Source organism: Amborella trichopoda, chromosome 1, assembly GCF_054954075.1.
Source record: "Amborella trichopoda isolate Santa Cruz 75 chromosome 1, AtrichopodaSantaCruz75HAP2 v2.0, whole genome shotgun sequence".
NCBI lineage: Eukaryota > Viridiplantae > Streptophyta > Magnoliopsida > Amborellales > Amborellaceae > Amborella > Amborella trichopoda.
The window spans coordinates 44,808,933-44,823,244 of record NC_142336.1 but is presented as its reverse complement, the minus strand read 5'-3'; the positions used below and the strand labels follow the sequence as shown (position 1 = coordinate 44,823,244).

Below are 14,312 nucleotides of genomic sequence, written 5' to 3'. Positions count from 1 at the left end.
CATAATATTGTTATACGTCATTTTTGACGTACTTGTATCTCCGGGACAAATAAGGAAGAAGTCAGTAGTAACCTGGTCCCGCCGGTGCCCAAGACGCCACCAGACCACAGGAACACTATAGCAATAAGCCTAAAACTGGGCGACCTCTGAAGAAGTGTCAGAATGGCCTCAAATTGTGTGAGAGAGTATATTTTGATACCCTAAGGACACCTAAAAACATTTGTCACGTTCTGATGAGTTTTGATATGATCAGAACAAAACTTGGTTTCAAATCCAGTTCCTATCATGCTGAAAATAGACCTTATAACTATAGCCCTATTTTCTGGGTCTACACTACCTGACCACCGCCATTAGATCCGGAACATTGAAAAACCCACAGGTACCAAATTTCAGCTCAATCAGACCTCCAGAACTATTATAGGTCTAACTTACCATAAATTGATAGGTTTTACACAATTGTGGTGCAGCATCAATGAACCAATTTCCATTGATGGAAACTATGTTTTCTCATTTTGGGGTGATTTTTAAGTATTCATAACTCTCTCGTTTTGAGTCCAATTAAGCTCAAATTCGGACTCGAGCTACATCTCGACCACCCGATCATTTTGACATATGACATGCGTTATGGCGTGGCCTGAAGCGAAAGAATTTCTAGGGAGAAGATGGGCTCGAAAAATGAAAATTCAGATTTTATAAAAGGTGAGCATCCAATTTTGTGAGAGGCTATAGCTCAAGATCCTGATGTCGGATCGTCGCAAGCATAAGTTTATTGCGACCATGCTTTGAAGAGCTATTATTTGGTATAATTTTTATGTATGATCGAAGGCCGGATGACACCAATTTTTTAGGTCGAAAAGGACATGATTTTTCGATCACTAAAATCTCATTTTTCAACGACTTCCCAAAATTGAAATGTGCTCAAACGGAGCCCAAAATGGATGAAATTTATTGTAAAATGATCGTGATAATATCCCTTTTAATTTATGATCAAAATGAAGGCTTGGAACATTATAGATCATATCGGATTGGTGGTTAAAGAATTACAAGTTTATGGAACTTGGCTGGATTTTGGGTTCTTCCTAAAAAATATTTTTCAAGACAATCAAAGGGTATTAAAACCTGCACAAAAGTTCAAGCATCGATTCTACGACGATTGATTGCCCAAATTACCATCGCCTCATGGAGGGATGGGTTTGTCATTTGTTAAAACGTGCCTAAGAGTATTTTAGTCATTTGATCCAAAAACAGGATTAATATTTTAATTTATAAAATGTGTATTTTTTGACAATTTTAAGTATTTTTTAGCATTCCACCCTTATTTAATGGTTGCTCTATATAAGGAACTTAAGTCATTTGTAATTGACTCTGGATCTCTTAAAATAACACTGGAATTTTTAAAGTGAATTATTGAGTTCTTAGCTTATTTTTTTACTTCTCTTGTAAGTTCAAGACCAAGATTGGAGGAGAGAGAAATATTTCCTAAAGATAAAATACCCCTAGAGCACCATACACCTTAGCTTATCCCCTACACCTTACCCCACACCATACACCACAGAGCACCATACACCTTAGCTTATCCCCTACACCTTATCCCACACCATACACCACAGAGCACCATCTTAGCCTATCCCTTTTATTATACACCATAGAGCACCATACATCTTAACTTGCCTCATGCACCTTAGACCTCCCAACTTCCAACCCTACTTCATACACCTTACATCTTATACCATACACCATAGTTCTCATGAACCTTAGCCTACCTTGTACTCATTAGTTCCCATACACCACACTTAATCCAACTTACCTAAACCTATACCTAGACCCTTAGACTCTAGTCTTGACCCACCAAGCCTAATCCTCTCTCTCTTATGTGCATGTAAGGGGATCGATGGATGTGCACATAAGCTCAAGTTCATTCAAGGTCCACTCTATCTCCTCTCTGTCACTCTCTTTTTTCCTATCTTTTTCTCTCCTCTCTCTCTATTCCTCTCTTCCGTCAGTCTCTCTCCTACTCAGACTCGGGGAGGGTTTGAGCCCCCAATCCCCCCCTCTCTTTTTCTCTCTCCCTTTCTCTCTTGCTCTTGCCCTGAACCTACACCTAGGGCGGGCCCAACCTCACTTTCTCTCTTGCCCTCATCTCTCTCACCCTCTCCCACCCACCCACCCTTATCCCTCTCATCTCTCTCAGCCTCTCCCGTCCGCCCTTATCACTCTCATGCTCCTAAACCTCCATCCACCCTCATCTCTTTCACCCTCTCCCATCTACCCTCATCTCTCTCACCCATTGTCCTCCATTCATCCTCTCGCCCATCACCTCCCATCCGCCCTCACCCGTCACCTCTCATCCACTCTCTCGCCCATCATTCTCCATCTGCCCTCTCATCCATCATCCTCCATCTGCCATCTCACCTGTCATCCCTCATTTGCCCCTGTTACCCATCATCCTTCATTCGCTCCCACTCCATCATACACCTCTCACCAGTCCCTCTTCCCCGTCATCCTCCATCTGCCCTCACTCCATCTTGTACCTCCATCCACCTCCATCACACCCTAACCTCCATCCGCCCCTATCACTCCCTAGCCTCTCACACCCTACACTCTATCCACCCCTATCACACCCTACACTCTATCCACCCTTCTCACACTCCATACACTCTATCTACCCCTCACCAATATGCTCTGTCCACCCCTCCCTCATCTCTCATACCCTATTCACCCCTTTGACCCCATTAACCCTTCTTTCACTCTCTTCTCTCTTTAAAATCATACTCTAATTTCTTCTTCATTTTATTTATTTTTACTTCATCTAAAATCATACTCTATCGAGGTTGTTCTGAGATAGTGTCCTAGGGTGTTAACTCTCGGCTTGCCCCTTTAACCACCATCTCGAACAGTGAAGTCGGGTTGTAAGAGACGTTGATTCTCTTACACTCGATCATTTGGGTTGGGTTCATTCTAAGTCATCTTTCTTTAGAGTTCTGACCATTTCGCTACTCTAACCATTGAGTCACATAGTGTTTATGTTGTAAGAAGCTTCTTTCTCTTCCACCTTCTTCTCTCATTTGATCACTTTCAGGGGGCTTTTATGTTTAGTGACATAGTTATAGGCTCAGTCTTATAACACCACTTTTCAAATCCTCAAGGTACCAAGGTTTCTAGCCTAATGCTTTCCTTGTCTCCGATAATACCTTTTAGGAGAGGTTACACTGAGAGACTACCCAATTTTCTTTGGGTCGTCTCTTCACTTCCTTCATTTTCTTCTTCTTCTTCTCCCTTCTAAAACAATATCTCATCCACTCATTCTTATTCTCTTCTTTCTTCCCTGTCTTTCTTATCTCTTTAACCCCTCTACCCCCAAAACTATAGCCATTCACCAATAAAAAGGTACATCAGAGAGGAGTACGTCATATTTAGATGTCATCGCTAGTCTTCAAGAAAGAGTCCAAGTGAAGTGTTGAGTTTTAAGAGTAGGCTACATTCAAACCGTGCTGCTGGATAGCCGGAGGGCTTTCACTCATTGATCTAAGAGGCCAATAGCCTGAGCTTATCCCACGAACTGACAACCACATTGAGATAGGTGCTCAAGTCCATCTCTTCATCGCATTAAAATCCTCTCATAGTTGGACATACCTATCTGCACATGACACACGAGCCGCACGTGTGCTCGTGGAAAGGTCAAGGCAGGTGTTCGAATGGGGGTCTATTAGACCTGTGTCCTCGAGGGAGCTCGGGCGAGGCAGATCCAGGCCCAACCAACTAGCTACGCCACTGGGGACAAGCCACCTTATAGTTGGTATGGTCCGCACTCAGATAAACATTTCATCTCTTAAAATCTGTCATGGAATCTAACTACTCCTCCCTTATCCAAATTGGGGATTTTATCATCCCCACATTCGTGAATGTACCAATGGGAAGCAAGATTCTTCAATCTACTACTCCAAAGTATATTTTGAGTGGTCTCTCTGACCCTACAACCTAAGCTCAGGCTCAGGGAAACTCGAGAAAGGGACCTCAAACCCCTTACTCTTTCTCTACCAGCACCAAAGGCAAGTCCATTAGTGTCACTCGCATGAGCGGTTTTAAAAGCGCCGCTTGTCATGCTCACACTGCTACTAATAGACTCACCACTCATAAGCTCAAGAGTGGTTCTAACACCACTCCCTCTCTTCATATGGTTAGTTCTTCTAAAACCACCACTTTAGTGGATAATCACAAAGTTACCCCATCTTTACTCCATAAGGGCACTGCTCGTACTGGTGTGTTGCCCCACACACATCATGTTAGCGGTTCCACTGCTAGACCATCACATTTGAATGGCTTCAAAGCCATTTGACACACACTTACACATGTCATGACAAATGGCTTAGCCATTGCTATGATCGAACGGGGCAAGCAGAAGCTCACCCCTGTCACTGCACCTACTTCGAGCCTCTTTGGACTTGGACCCAATGAGAGTAGTTCTCAAACCACTCGTGCATTGCACAATACTCACCTAACTCGAGGCAATCCAAACGTTGCATCTCAACAAGCACACGACTCATGACTCAGTAAAGGGCCACGAACAAATGTGCACATATATGCAAACCAAGGTGGTCCTAAGACCACTACAACTGCAAAGGTCGGCACTCCAAATACCACCTCTCACTTCACTAACGGTTGGCACCCAAGCCACCCCCAATACTTCTATGGATCGTGCACACACCTGTAGGTCCAATGCTATTTCTGGTTCCAAGGGGAAAGGTCAGCGATGCATGCTTCCTTCTACCCCAAAACCCATGACAGCGTGGTACTCAAAGAAATTCCCTTCGAGTACACTGTTGTCCACTCCTTCTTCTCATATGTACGAGCTGGCCCTCGATGCTGGACTCGGGGCAAGATTCCGCCTCCAAGGATAATGGAGCAGTCCCTCCCTTCTTCGAACAAAACCAAACTTCCAAGGTCGACCCCCCCGAGCACCCTATTCTCGGGGTACCACACTTTACCTGAATTAATTGACTTCACTCTAGTTTCCTTCAAACAAGCCAATCAATCAAAGTTCCATACTCAGTTTCAATTATGGGAATGGATTTATTGGAGCTTGCAAATCAAACATCAGAAAGGCACGAAAGTGCTGCTCATAATGAAGAAGTCGTAGTCTTCAACATCATAAGACTTATTAAAGAATAATCTATTTTACCCATTGCGAACTGCAGTAGACCTTGAAATGAGTGACATTGTTCAGTGCTTAGTTGTTGAAGTTCGAGAAGAAGAACCTTTCTCATCTAAATCAAGGGCCCAAGGCTGTCTCAAGCTCCAACAAAAGGAGATATGGCCCCAAGGCTGTCATGAACCCATCTGAATTGAGCTATGCCCCAAGGCCATCTCGTGCCATGTTTACCGGACCTTCAGCCCCAAGGTCGTCAAGAGTCGAGGGTTACTCGAGCATTAAGGCAATCCCAAATCCAGTCAGGGAAGTATGAGCCCTTATTAGCTGGATTGACAGATCAGGGCACAAAGAGGACCAGGACTACCCCCATCCCAGAATCTCTTAACTCTGAGGAATGGGTTGACATAATAGTGGTTAGCCAATATGGCGAGGGTCCTAAAGATCCAATGGTGCATTTCAATGAAGCCCTAAACAACATACTGGACATGCTTAAAGGGCTAGAAAATGCCCAGCCGGGCATAGTATCTTCATACCATGAAGCTAATTCCCCTCTTGACCATCAATTTATAGAAGAAGAAAGAAGGCCTCCACCTCCTCCTATGGCTCAAACTTCAAGACCACCCATTTCCCCAGTCTTTCTTGATAGCCAACCCAATGTAATTTCCCAAGTTATTTCTCCAATGGTTACTCAAGAAGACATTCAGAACATGATCGATCAAAGCAATCAGGGTTTAAAAATATCAAAGGCCCATGACAATGCTCATTATAAGAAGCCTTACCCACCTTTCATTGATCAAGTCCCTTTTCCCTTGAGTTATCAAAAAGGAAGACTACCTGTCTTTGATGGTAGGCTCACCACAACAACATGTGGCACACTTCGTGTCAACATGTCAAGAGTCAACCTCTGATCTCAGAGTGCTGCTTCAATAGTTTGTGGAGACACTAGCCGGTCTTGACTTTTAAATGGTATGAGCGTTTACCTCCAAATTCTGTTCACTCTTGGGAAGAAATAGAACACATGTTCTATAAACGTGTTTATGAAGTGGAACGAATTGTTCAAACTATAGAACTTCTCACTATGACCCAAGGGGTGAATGACTCGGTGAATGAATACATCCAGAGATGGAGGGATCTCGGAATATGCCAAAGTAACCCCATGCTTGACATTGATGATGTATATACATGCATTAAAAACATGAAGAAGGAAATTTTCCTTCATGTCAAAGCTTCGAGCCCCACCACTTTCTCATATATGATTTCAAAGGCAGTGAAAATTGAGAGTCTACATAAGCACCATGGTGGAACTCAAACTCAGACACAGGAGGGGGTTAGAATCAAAATTTCAATAATAATAGGTCTAACCCTTGCACTGGCCAGTATAGAGACACAGTCAGTGCAGTGGTTACTGCCACACCCATCCTTCCTAAACTTCCTACTAATGTCGCACCTCTCAAGACATTAGGCACTTCATGGGGAATAGTGTCATTCAAATGCCAAGGGGAACCCCAACAGCAGCAGTTCTAACCCTAGGCTTATAATAGGGTGCCTCCGCCACCAAACTTGTACTAGCCTAATCAATTTGAGCAGAGGTTGAACAAGCAATATAGCTTTAACAAAGCTTGGGTACCAGTTTTGTTGAAAATGTTGTTGGAACAAGGCATGATAGTTCTCACTGAACCAAGGTGACCAGATCAGGTGGGACTCACCAATCATAAGAATTATTGTGCCTATCATCAGATGTTGAGTCATTCAGTACAAGATTGCTTTCATCTCAAAGACCACATTGAAGCTTTGATTCAGAATGGGAAAATTCATTTAGTAAGTCGAAGAAAGTCTTTCAAAATTGCAGGAGCTTCGCATATGGTAATCATTAAAGAAGAATGAGTCCAAACCTTGCAACCTGAATAGGAACCATCTGATCTCCTCCCAAACCTTTTTGCAATGTTGGTGTTACAAGGGTTGATTACCCCATTCTCATCAAGGCAACCCAAACATCTGATTCTATGAAAAAAATCTTAGGTGTCCGTTCCACCAAGTGTGGGTACACAAGACATCTCAGTGTTGGAGTTTTGGATATTCATACAAAAATCCATAGCTAAAGGACGAATTATTGTGAATGTGCCAATTCGAATTCAGGAACCATTTAACACAGTAACCCTTGCAAATTCCACCAAGACACCTTCTACTTCTCACAGTAAGAAGGAAGAAGAGAGAGTTTAATCAGTTGAGTCTCAGAAGGCAGGTGGAATGATGGAGGCTTTGCACATGATCACAGTTCAAGAGGAATCAGAGTGTCCCTGTAAATGAACTATCCCCTGACATGTTCCTCGTCATATTTGATATGCTTATGTAGCAGGAAATGATCCGTCCTTGCCTGCCTAAGAAGCCAAGTACTTGAAAGAAAAATATAATGAATTATGGTGTCAGTATCATCAAATGAAGGGACACGACTCGTTCCACTGTTGGGGGTTTCGAGCCATCTCAGATGAGCGCATAAGAAATGGTGAAGTGTTCATAGATAACACAGCACCTCCACCTCAAAAGGTTGCTCAAGAATTCCGGGAACTGTTGCATAAAATAGTTGAGCACGTTCATGCTCTTACTCAGGAAAATCCAGAAACTCCTACTCCCCAAACTCCTATCAAAATACCCGAGACATGGTGACATAAAAGTGTTACGTATCCCCATTCCTTTCTTAGAAGCTGAGGTCGCATGACCAAATAGCTGATCGAAAGATCTTACACATTCCAGTCTCTTTAAGAGAGGAGAATGATGTTTACTTTGCTCCTCAAGTCAGCTACGCACCAAACCAGCGTAAGGTATTGCAAATACCATAGGTCTTGTGCATTGAGAAAGATGATGCTTACCTCACACCCCAAACTCCTCTTCAACATGACCATTCCCAAGTCTTACAAATCCCCAAGGTCTTGCATATCCCAGTCCCCGAAAGGCAGAAAAATAATGCTTACCTCACCTCTTTAGCTCTTTATCGACAAGATCATTCCAAAGTCTTGTAAATCTCGGAGGTCGTACATAGCTTAGTCCCTGAAAGGAGGAAGATAATAGTTACCTCACCTCTTCAGCTCTTTACTGCCAAGATCACCTTAAAGTCCTGTAAATTCTTGAGGTCTTGCATATCCCAATCCCCGAAAGGGAGGAGGATAGTGCTTACCTCACAGATCAAACCAACTACATGTATGACTCTCAAAAGGTCTTGCGCTTTCCAACCCGATCATGGAAACCCAAGTTACTCATCAGAATGTTATGAGTAGTCCCTCTTCCCCTTTCAATGATTTCATCGGCACTCCCGAATAGCAGTATGAAGTTCAAAGACAAGTTATTATTGTTGTAAAGATCAGGTGCAGGATTTGTTCAATCAAGTTGAAGTTATAAGAAAGGGGAAAGCTAAGGTGAAGGAAGTGGCACCTCCAAAACCTTTTTCCGTTCCTCTAGTTGGTTTCACCCCAAAACCCAACGCACCCGTATGCAGGAGAAATCCTAGGGTCACTCCTCTATGGATGTTGCAGTGATGCCAAAATGGTATTTATATAGTCCTAAAACTCATCAGATCATGAAGAAAATGGATTATGAACCATCAAGAAATCAGGGGTTAAATGACAGTAAAGGGATGCTAGCTCCCTTTACAGTTATCAAGACCACAACGTCTCAGCACACTCAGAAACAGGGCATTGGTTACCAAGGGCACGCTGGTTTACCTTCATGGCCATTCTTCACTGACCAAATCTCTCATGTGACGGCATCTCAAGAACCGTGACTATCTCCCCTCGAACCCATTCCTGAAGAAGACACTCCCTTGGAGTCTCAAGAAGAAGTAGAAGTTGCCCAGATTTATCAAGAACCTGAGGGTTCAGGAATAAAAACGATAAAAGAAAAATCATTGCCCGTAGAGGAAAAGGTTAAAGTGCTTGAGGTGGATGAGTAGACTTCTGATTCTCTACCCCTTGGTGAGGAGGAAATAGAAGAAGCACCAGAAGTCTTAGAAGATTGTGGTCAAACCACAGCTGACGACTTAGGAGAGGTGGACTTGAGTGATGATGCTAACCCAAGACCCACTTTTACCTCGGTTATTATGTCTCTTGAAGAGAAGAAGGAGTATACTGAATTCTTGTGAGCCAATCAAGGTGTTTTTAGCTGGCATTATCAGGAGATGCCTGGTGTTGATCCTTAAGTCACAGTTCATAGGGTGGGTATTGACCCATCCTTTAAGCCTGTCAAGCAGAAATCAAGGAGATTCCGAGCTGACATGGAAATCGAGATTTAAGCACAGATAAACAAGCTTAAGATGGCAATTTTCATAAGAGAAGTCAAATACCCAAAATGGCTAGCTAATATTGTGCTAGTCAAGAAGAAGAATGGTCAAATCAGGGTCTGCTTTAACTTTCCTGATTTAAATGCAGTTTATCCTAAGGATGACTTCCCACTTCCCTTCACTGAACTACTGATTGATTCGATAGCCAATTTCCAAGCCTTCTCCTTTATGGATGGTTGTTCGGGGTATAACTAGATAAGGATGGCACCTGAAGATGAAGAATCTACTGCCTTCTTGACTCCCAAAGGGGTTTTTTGCTACACAGTGATGCCTTTTGGTCTCCAAAGAGCTAGGGCCACCTATCAAAGGGTATGACCACCATCTTCGAAGATATATTGCATGAAGAAGTGGAATGCTACGTAGATGATCTCATAGTGAAGTCCAATGATAGAGGCAGTCGTATACATAATCTTGAGAAAGCCTTTGAAAGACTTTGTCTTCATCAAATCAAGATGAATTCCTTGAAGTGTGCTTTCAATGTACGATCAGGGAAGTTCTTGGGATTATTTGCCAAGTACAGAGGCTTGGAAATCGAGCTTGTCAAAATCAAAAGCTATTCAAGAGATGCCATCTCTGAGGAATCTACGAGAACTCAGTTCTCTTCAAGGCAAGCTTGCCTATATCTGCAAATTTACCTTGAACCGTTTAGGATGATGTAAACCTTTCTCCTGTCTATTGAAGAAAGATGTTCCCTTCGAGTGGGACAAAGCATGTTAGATAGATTTTGAAGATATCAAGAATTATCTGTTAAAACCTCTTATTTTGTCGGCACCGATTCCAGGGAGTCATTTTATATGTGACTGCACTGGATGAGTCACTTGGTGCATTGTTGGCTCAAAATAATGATGAAGGGAAGGAGACGGCCTTGTACTATCTGAGTCGAAGAATGAAAGGAGCTAAGGAAAACTACTCTCCCATTGAAAAGATGTGTTTATCCATTATCTTTGTAGTGCCAAAACTCAGACAATATTTTCTTGCACACCCATTTCAACTCGTCTCTCGAGCGGACCTCATTAAGTTTCTCTTGTAGTGCCCTTGTCTTTCAGATCAACTTGTGAAATAGTTACCACTCCGCATGGAATTTGATATTATATATGTTCCACAAAAAGCTGTTAAAGGTCAAGCTCTTCCAAATTTCTTGGTTGCACACCCTCTCACAGCTGCTTCTCCTTTATCTGATGATTTACCATATGAAGAAGTATTTTATGTTGAAGCTTCATATGATTGGAAGATGCACTTTGATGGGGGCATTTCAGTCTGAAAGAGGTATTGCCTGAGTAGTTTTATTTGCCCCTTGTGACCGTCTTGTCCCGCTATCGTTCTCTCTCCTAGAGATAGAGTCGCATAATAAAGCAGAACATCAAGCACTCATCATAGGCTTGGAGATTGCTTCCCAAATGAACTTGAAATACTTAGCCATTTATGGAGATTCAGAGTTAGTCATCAGACGGCTCAAAGGGCTATATGATGTAAGGAAGGATAACCTCAAGCCTTATTTCAATACAGTCAAGTCATTGATGGTAGAATTTGAAGAAGTTGCTCTTGAACATGTACCGCGAAAGCTTAATGCACAAGCCAATGTGCTCGCCAAGTTAGGGGGAACAATTCAAATCCCACTAAAGGAGCTGACACCAGCATGTGTAGCTGAGTGGACATATGTTGATTTTGTTAAAAAACATGACAATGATGATGTAATGCAATTGTTTGAAGAGTACCCTTCTTACCGATTTGGGTCACTAATTGCAGCTAGAAAGGCCTTGCAAGCCCCATGTAGTTCTCATAAAACTCCTATGATCAAAGAGGAGAAAGATGAGGAATTAGAATGTCATGTTCTTTTGTGTGCAGTAGTGGAACCAGTAACAGACTTGCGTACCCTTATAAAAGACTATTTGCAGCATAACCAGCTTCTTCAAAGCCCTATTAAATGTAACAAGATCTGAAGATCAGCCACACGATATGTGTGTGGTGCTGGTATCTTGTTTCAAATCTCTTACAATGATATGCTGCTTTGGTGCATCGATTAAAAAGATGTAAACCATGTACTCAAGGAAGTGCATGCTAGAGTTTGTGGGATGCATCAGTCTGGCCCTAAGCTGTACAACAGGATCATCAGGATAAGCTATTACTGGCCTAGTATGAGTGTTGATTCGCTTATATTTTCAAGAAACTGCTCGCTGTGCCTGATTCATTCGAGCTTTATTCATCCAGCCCAAAACCTCTTCACCAGACAGTAGCATCATGGCCTTTTGCTCATTGGGGTATGGATATTATAGGTCCTATTGACCCACCATCTTCTTTGGAGCATGTCTTTCAACTTGCTACTTACTTTTCCAAGTTGGTTGAATCCATCCCTCTCAAGAAAGTCCCAGGACTTACAGTGGTTAACTTTGTGCATCAACCTATCATATACAAATTCGGTGTGCCTGGCCGGGTCACTTCAGATAATGGTCCTTAATTTTGAAGCCATCACATTGACCGCTTAGTCAATCAGTTTGGGTTTAAGTGGAAATATTCGACCATGTACCATTCGAGAGCTAATGGGCTGGCCAAAGCTTTTAATAAAACCCTTTGCGATGTGCTAAGAAAGTATGTTTCTGACACAAAGAGGGATTGGCATGAAAGGCTTCCTGAAATCCTTTCGGCCTATCGTATTACAGCTCAAGGTCCAACCCATTCGACACCCTATTCTTTGGTATATAGAGGTGAGACTGTGTTGCCTTCAGAGATTCAGTTGCCCTCACTCATAATAAGCCTCCATGATGGTGTGACGGATGAAGAACGAACCGTTATTCGTTGTCAAGAGCTAGATGCACTCGATGAAAAGAGATTGCAAGCACAACAAAGTATTGAGATTCATCAAAACCGTATGCAGCAGGCCTTTGATAAATCTATCCGAGTACGGTCATTTATTAAAGGAGAACTAGCTCTGGCAGTAAGGAGACCAATAATTACTCATGGTCGAACAAAGGGGAAGTTCCAACCAAATGGGAAGGTCCATTCGTGGTAGAGAAAGCTTTTTCCTTATGGAACACATGTATTGGTTAATGCTGAAGGTGAAGAAGCTATGCCCCACTCTATGGTAGATACTCGAAAAAGTATTATTCATAGACACCGATCCAAGCTGCACGACCGTAAACTGTGTGGTGACAGTCCAATCTGCATGACCTTATATTGCGTGGCAACGGTCCAAGTCACATGACCTTACACTTCATGGCAATGGTCCAAGCCGCACGACCTTAAACTGTGTGCCAATGGTCCAAACCGCACAACCTTAAACTATGTGGCAACAATCCAAGCCGCATGACCTTAAACTGCATGGCACCGTTCCAAGCTATATGACTCTAAACTATAGTATATGTCATAGTGGTACGACATTAAATTGCATCACATACAGTCTCAAAGGCATGACCTTAAAATTGACTTCACTAGGTCTTGGTGGATGACCTTAAAACACACCGACGTTACGGTCTCGAAGGCATGATGCTAAACTCACCTCCATTAGGTCTTCGTAGATGACCTTTAAACACACCAAATCGGCAGTCACGACGGCATGACCTTAACATTCCTCTCAATGGTCACGGAAGCATGACCTTAAAATTGCTTCCTCAAAAATACGGACATGGCGAAAACTCGCAAGGGCGTCATGGGTAAAAGGGTCAAAGAAAAAAAAAGGTAAAAGAAAAAAATGACGGGCGTAATAGTATCATCAACTATTGCGAGTAAAATATGTCAAATGAAAGAAACATGGGCATAATGAAAACCCGCGAGGGCATCGTGTGTAAAAACAAAAATGGTAGACATGGTGTAAAACCATTGGAAAAAACATAATAATAATAATAATAATAATAATAATAATAATAATAATAATAATAATAATAATAATAATAATTGTGAAATCAGAAATGGCACATACCCCAAGGACTTGGATGAAAACCCAAGAGGGCGTTCAAGTCATACATAGTGGAGTCCAAATTCGCTTCCGTGTGAGGCAAACCTCCTAATCCATCTCTTACCCCCTTCTAAAGGAGAAGGGTTGGTTACAAGGGATAAAAGAAAGGTTCAAATCAGGAAGTAAAGAGAAGAAAACCATGAAGCAAAGAGAAACATACAAGTCAAAGATGAAAGAAGAGAGTATTCATTCCATATACAAGAAAGTTGCAAAATTGTGTGATAGTTATCAAAAATCCACAAAAGGAATGAAAAGGAGATATAACAAGCGAACAGATTAAAGAATTAATGAGCCCCTAGAAGTTTTCAAGGGCTTCATGAATCTTGGTCTTCAATGCGTCTGAGGGTTCTAAGGTCGTCTTCCTTTGCTCTTTGAGGAGGGATATTGCCTGAATAACTTGATTTGACATTGTGTTGGTCAAAGCCACCTCGACATTTAACGTCTCCAATTCTTGAGACTTGCTTCGAGCCTCTACTCTCCTATGGTCCTACTTGGTCTTTAACTGGTGGATGTAAATATCCAACCTTGCCCTTTCTTCTGCAGCCTTTATCTCAGCATAATATGTTGAGTCTTCTATCTTGAAACCAACTTGATAAGAAAGGAGAGGGGCCTTCTTCTCATCATAACTCCTCATGAAACTTTGATGCTGAGCTAGACTCTCCTCTAAGGAAGCCAAGCAAGTCTTGTAAAAGTGCTTGCACCTCGGATTCACGTTGCAAGATTTCAACTCCCCAATATTCAAGGTCCTTCAAAAGAGCTTCGAATTGATCAAAGGTCTCCTTATCATAGCTGACAACCCTCAAAGCAATGGCACAGTCTCTGACTACGATTATCTTGGCTGCAAGATCAGGGAGAGGGCATTTCTTTATCTCTTGAAGACTTGA

General features: G+C 42.3%; 1 protein-coding gene across 1 annotated transcript; it reads left to right on the top strand.

Moving 5' to 3' along the window:
- The first annotated feature begins 11,997 nt into the window (after positions 1–11,997).
- On the top strand, positions 11,998–12,486 carry LOC148783865 (uncharacterized). The gene has a single exon (XM_088846140.1). It carries the CDS (start codon positions 11,998–12,000, stop codon positions 12,484–12,486), a length of 489 nt encoding a protein of 162 aa, XP_088702266.1.
- The last annotated feature ends 1,826 nt before the right edge of the window (positions 12,487–14,312 follow it).

What these genes read in the sequence shown, in the direction of transcription:
- LOC148783865 (XM_088846140.1), top strand. Translation starts at nt 11,998, where the DNA reads ATGTACCATTCGAGAGCTAATGGGCTGGCCAAAGCTTTTAATAAAACC.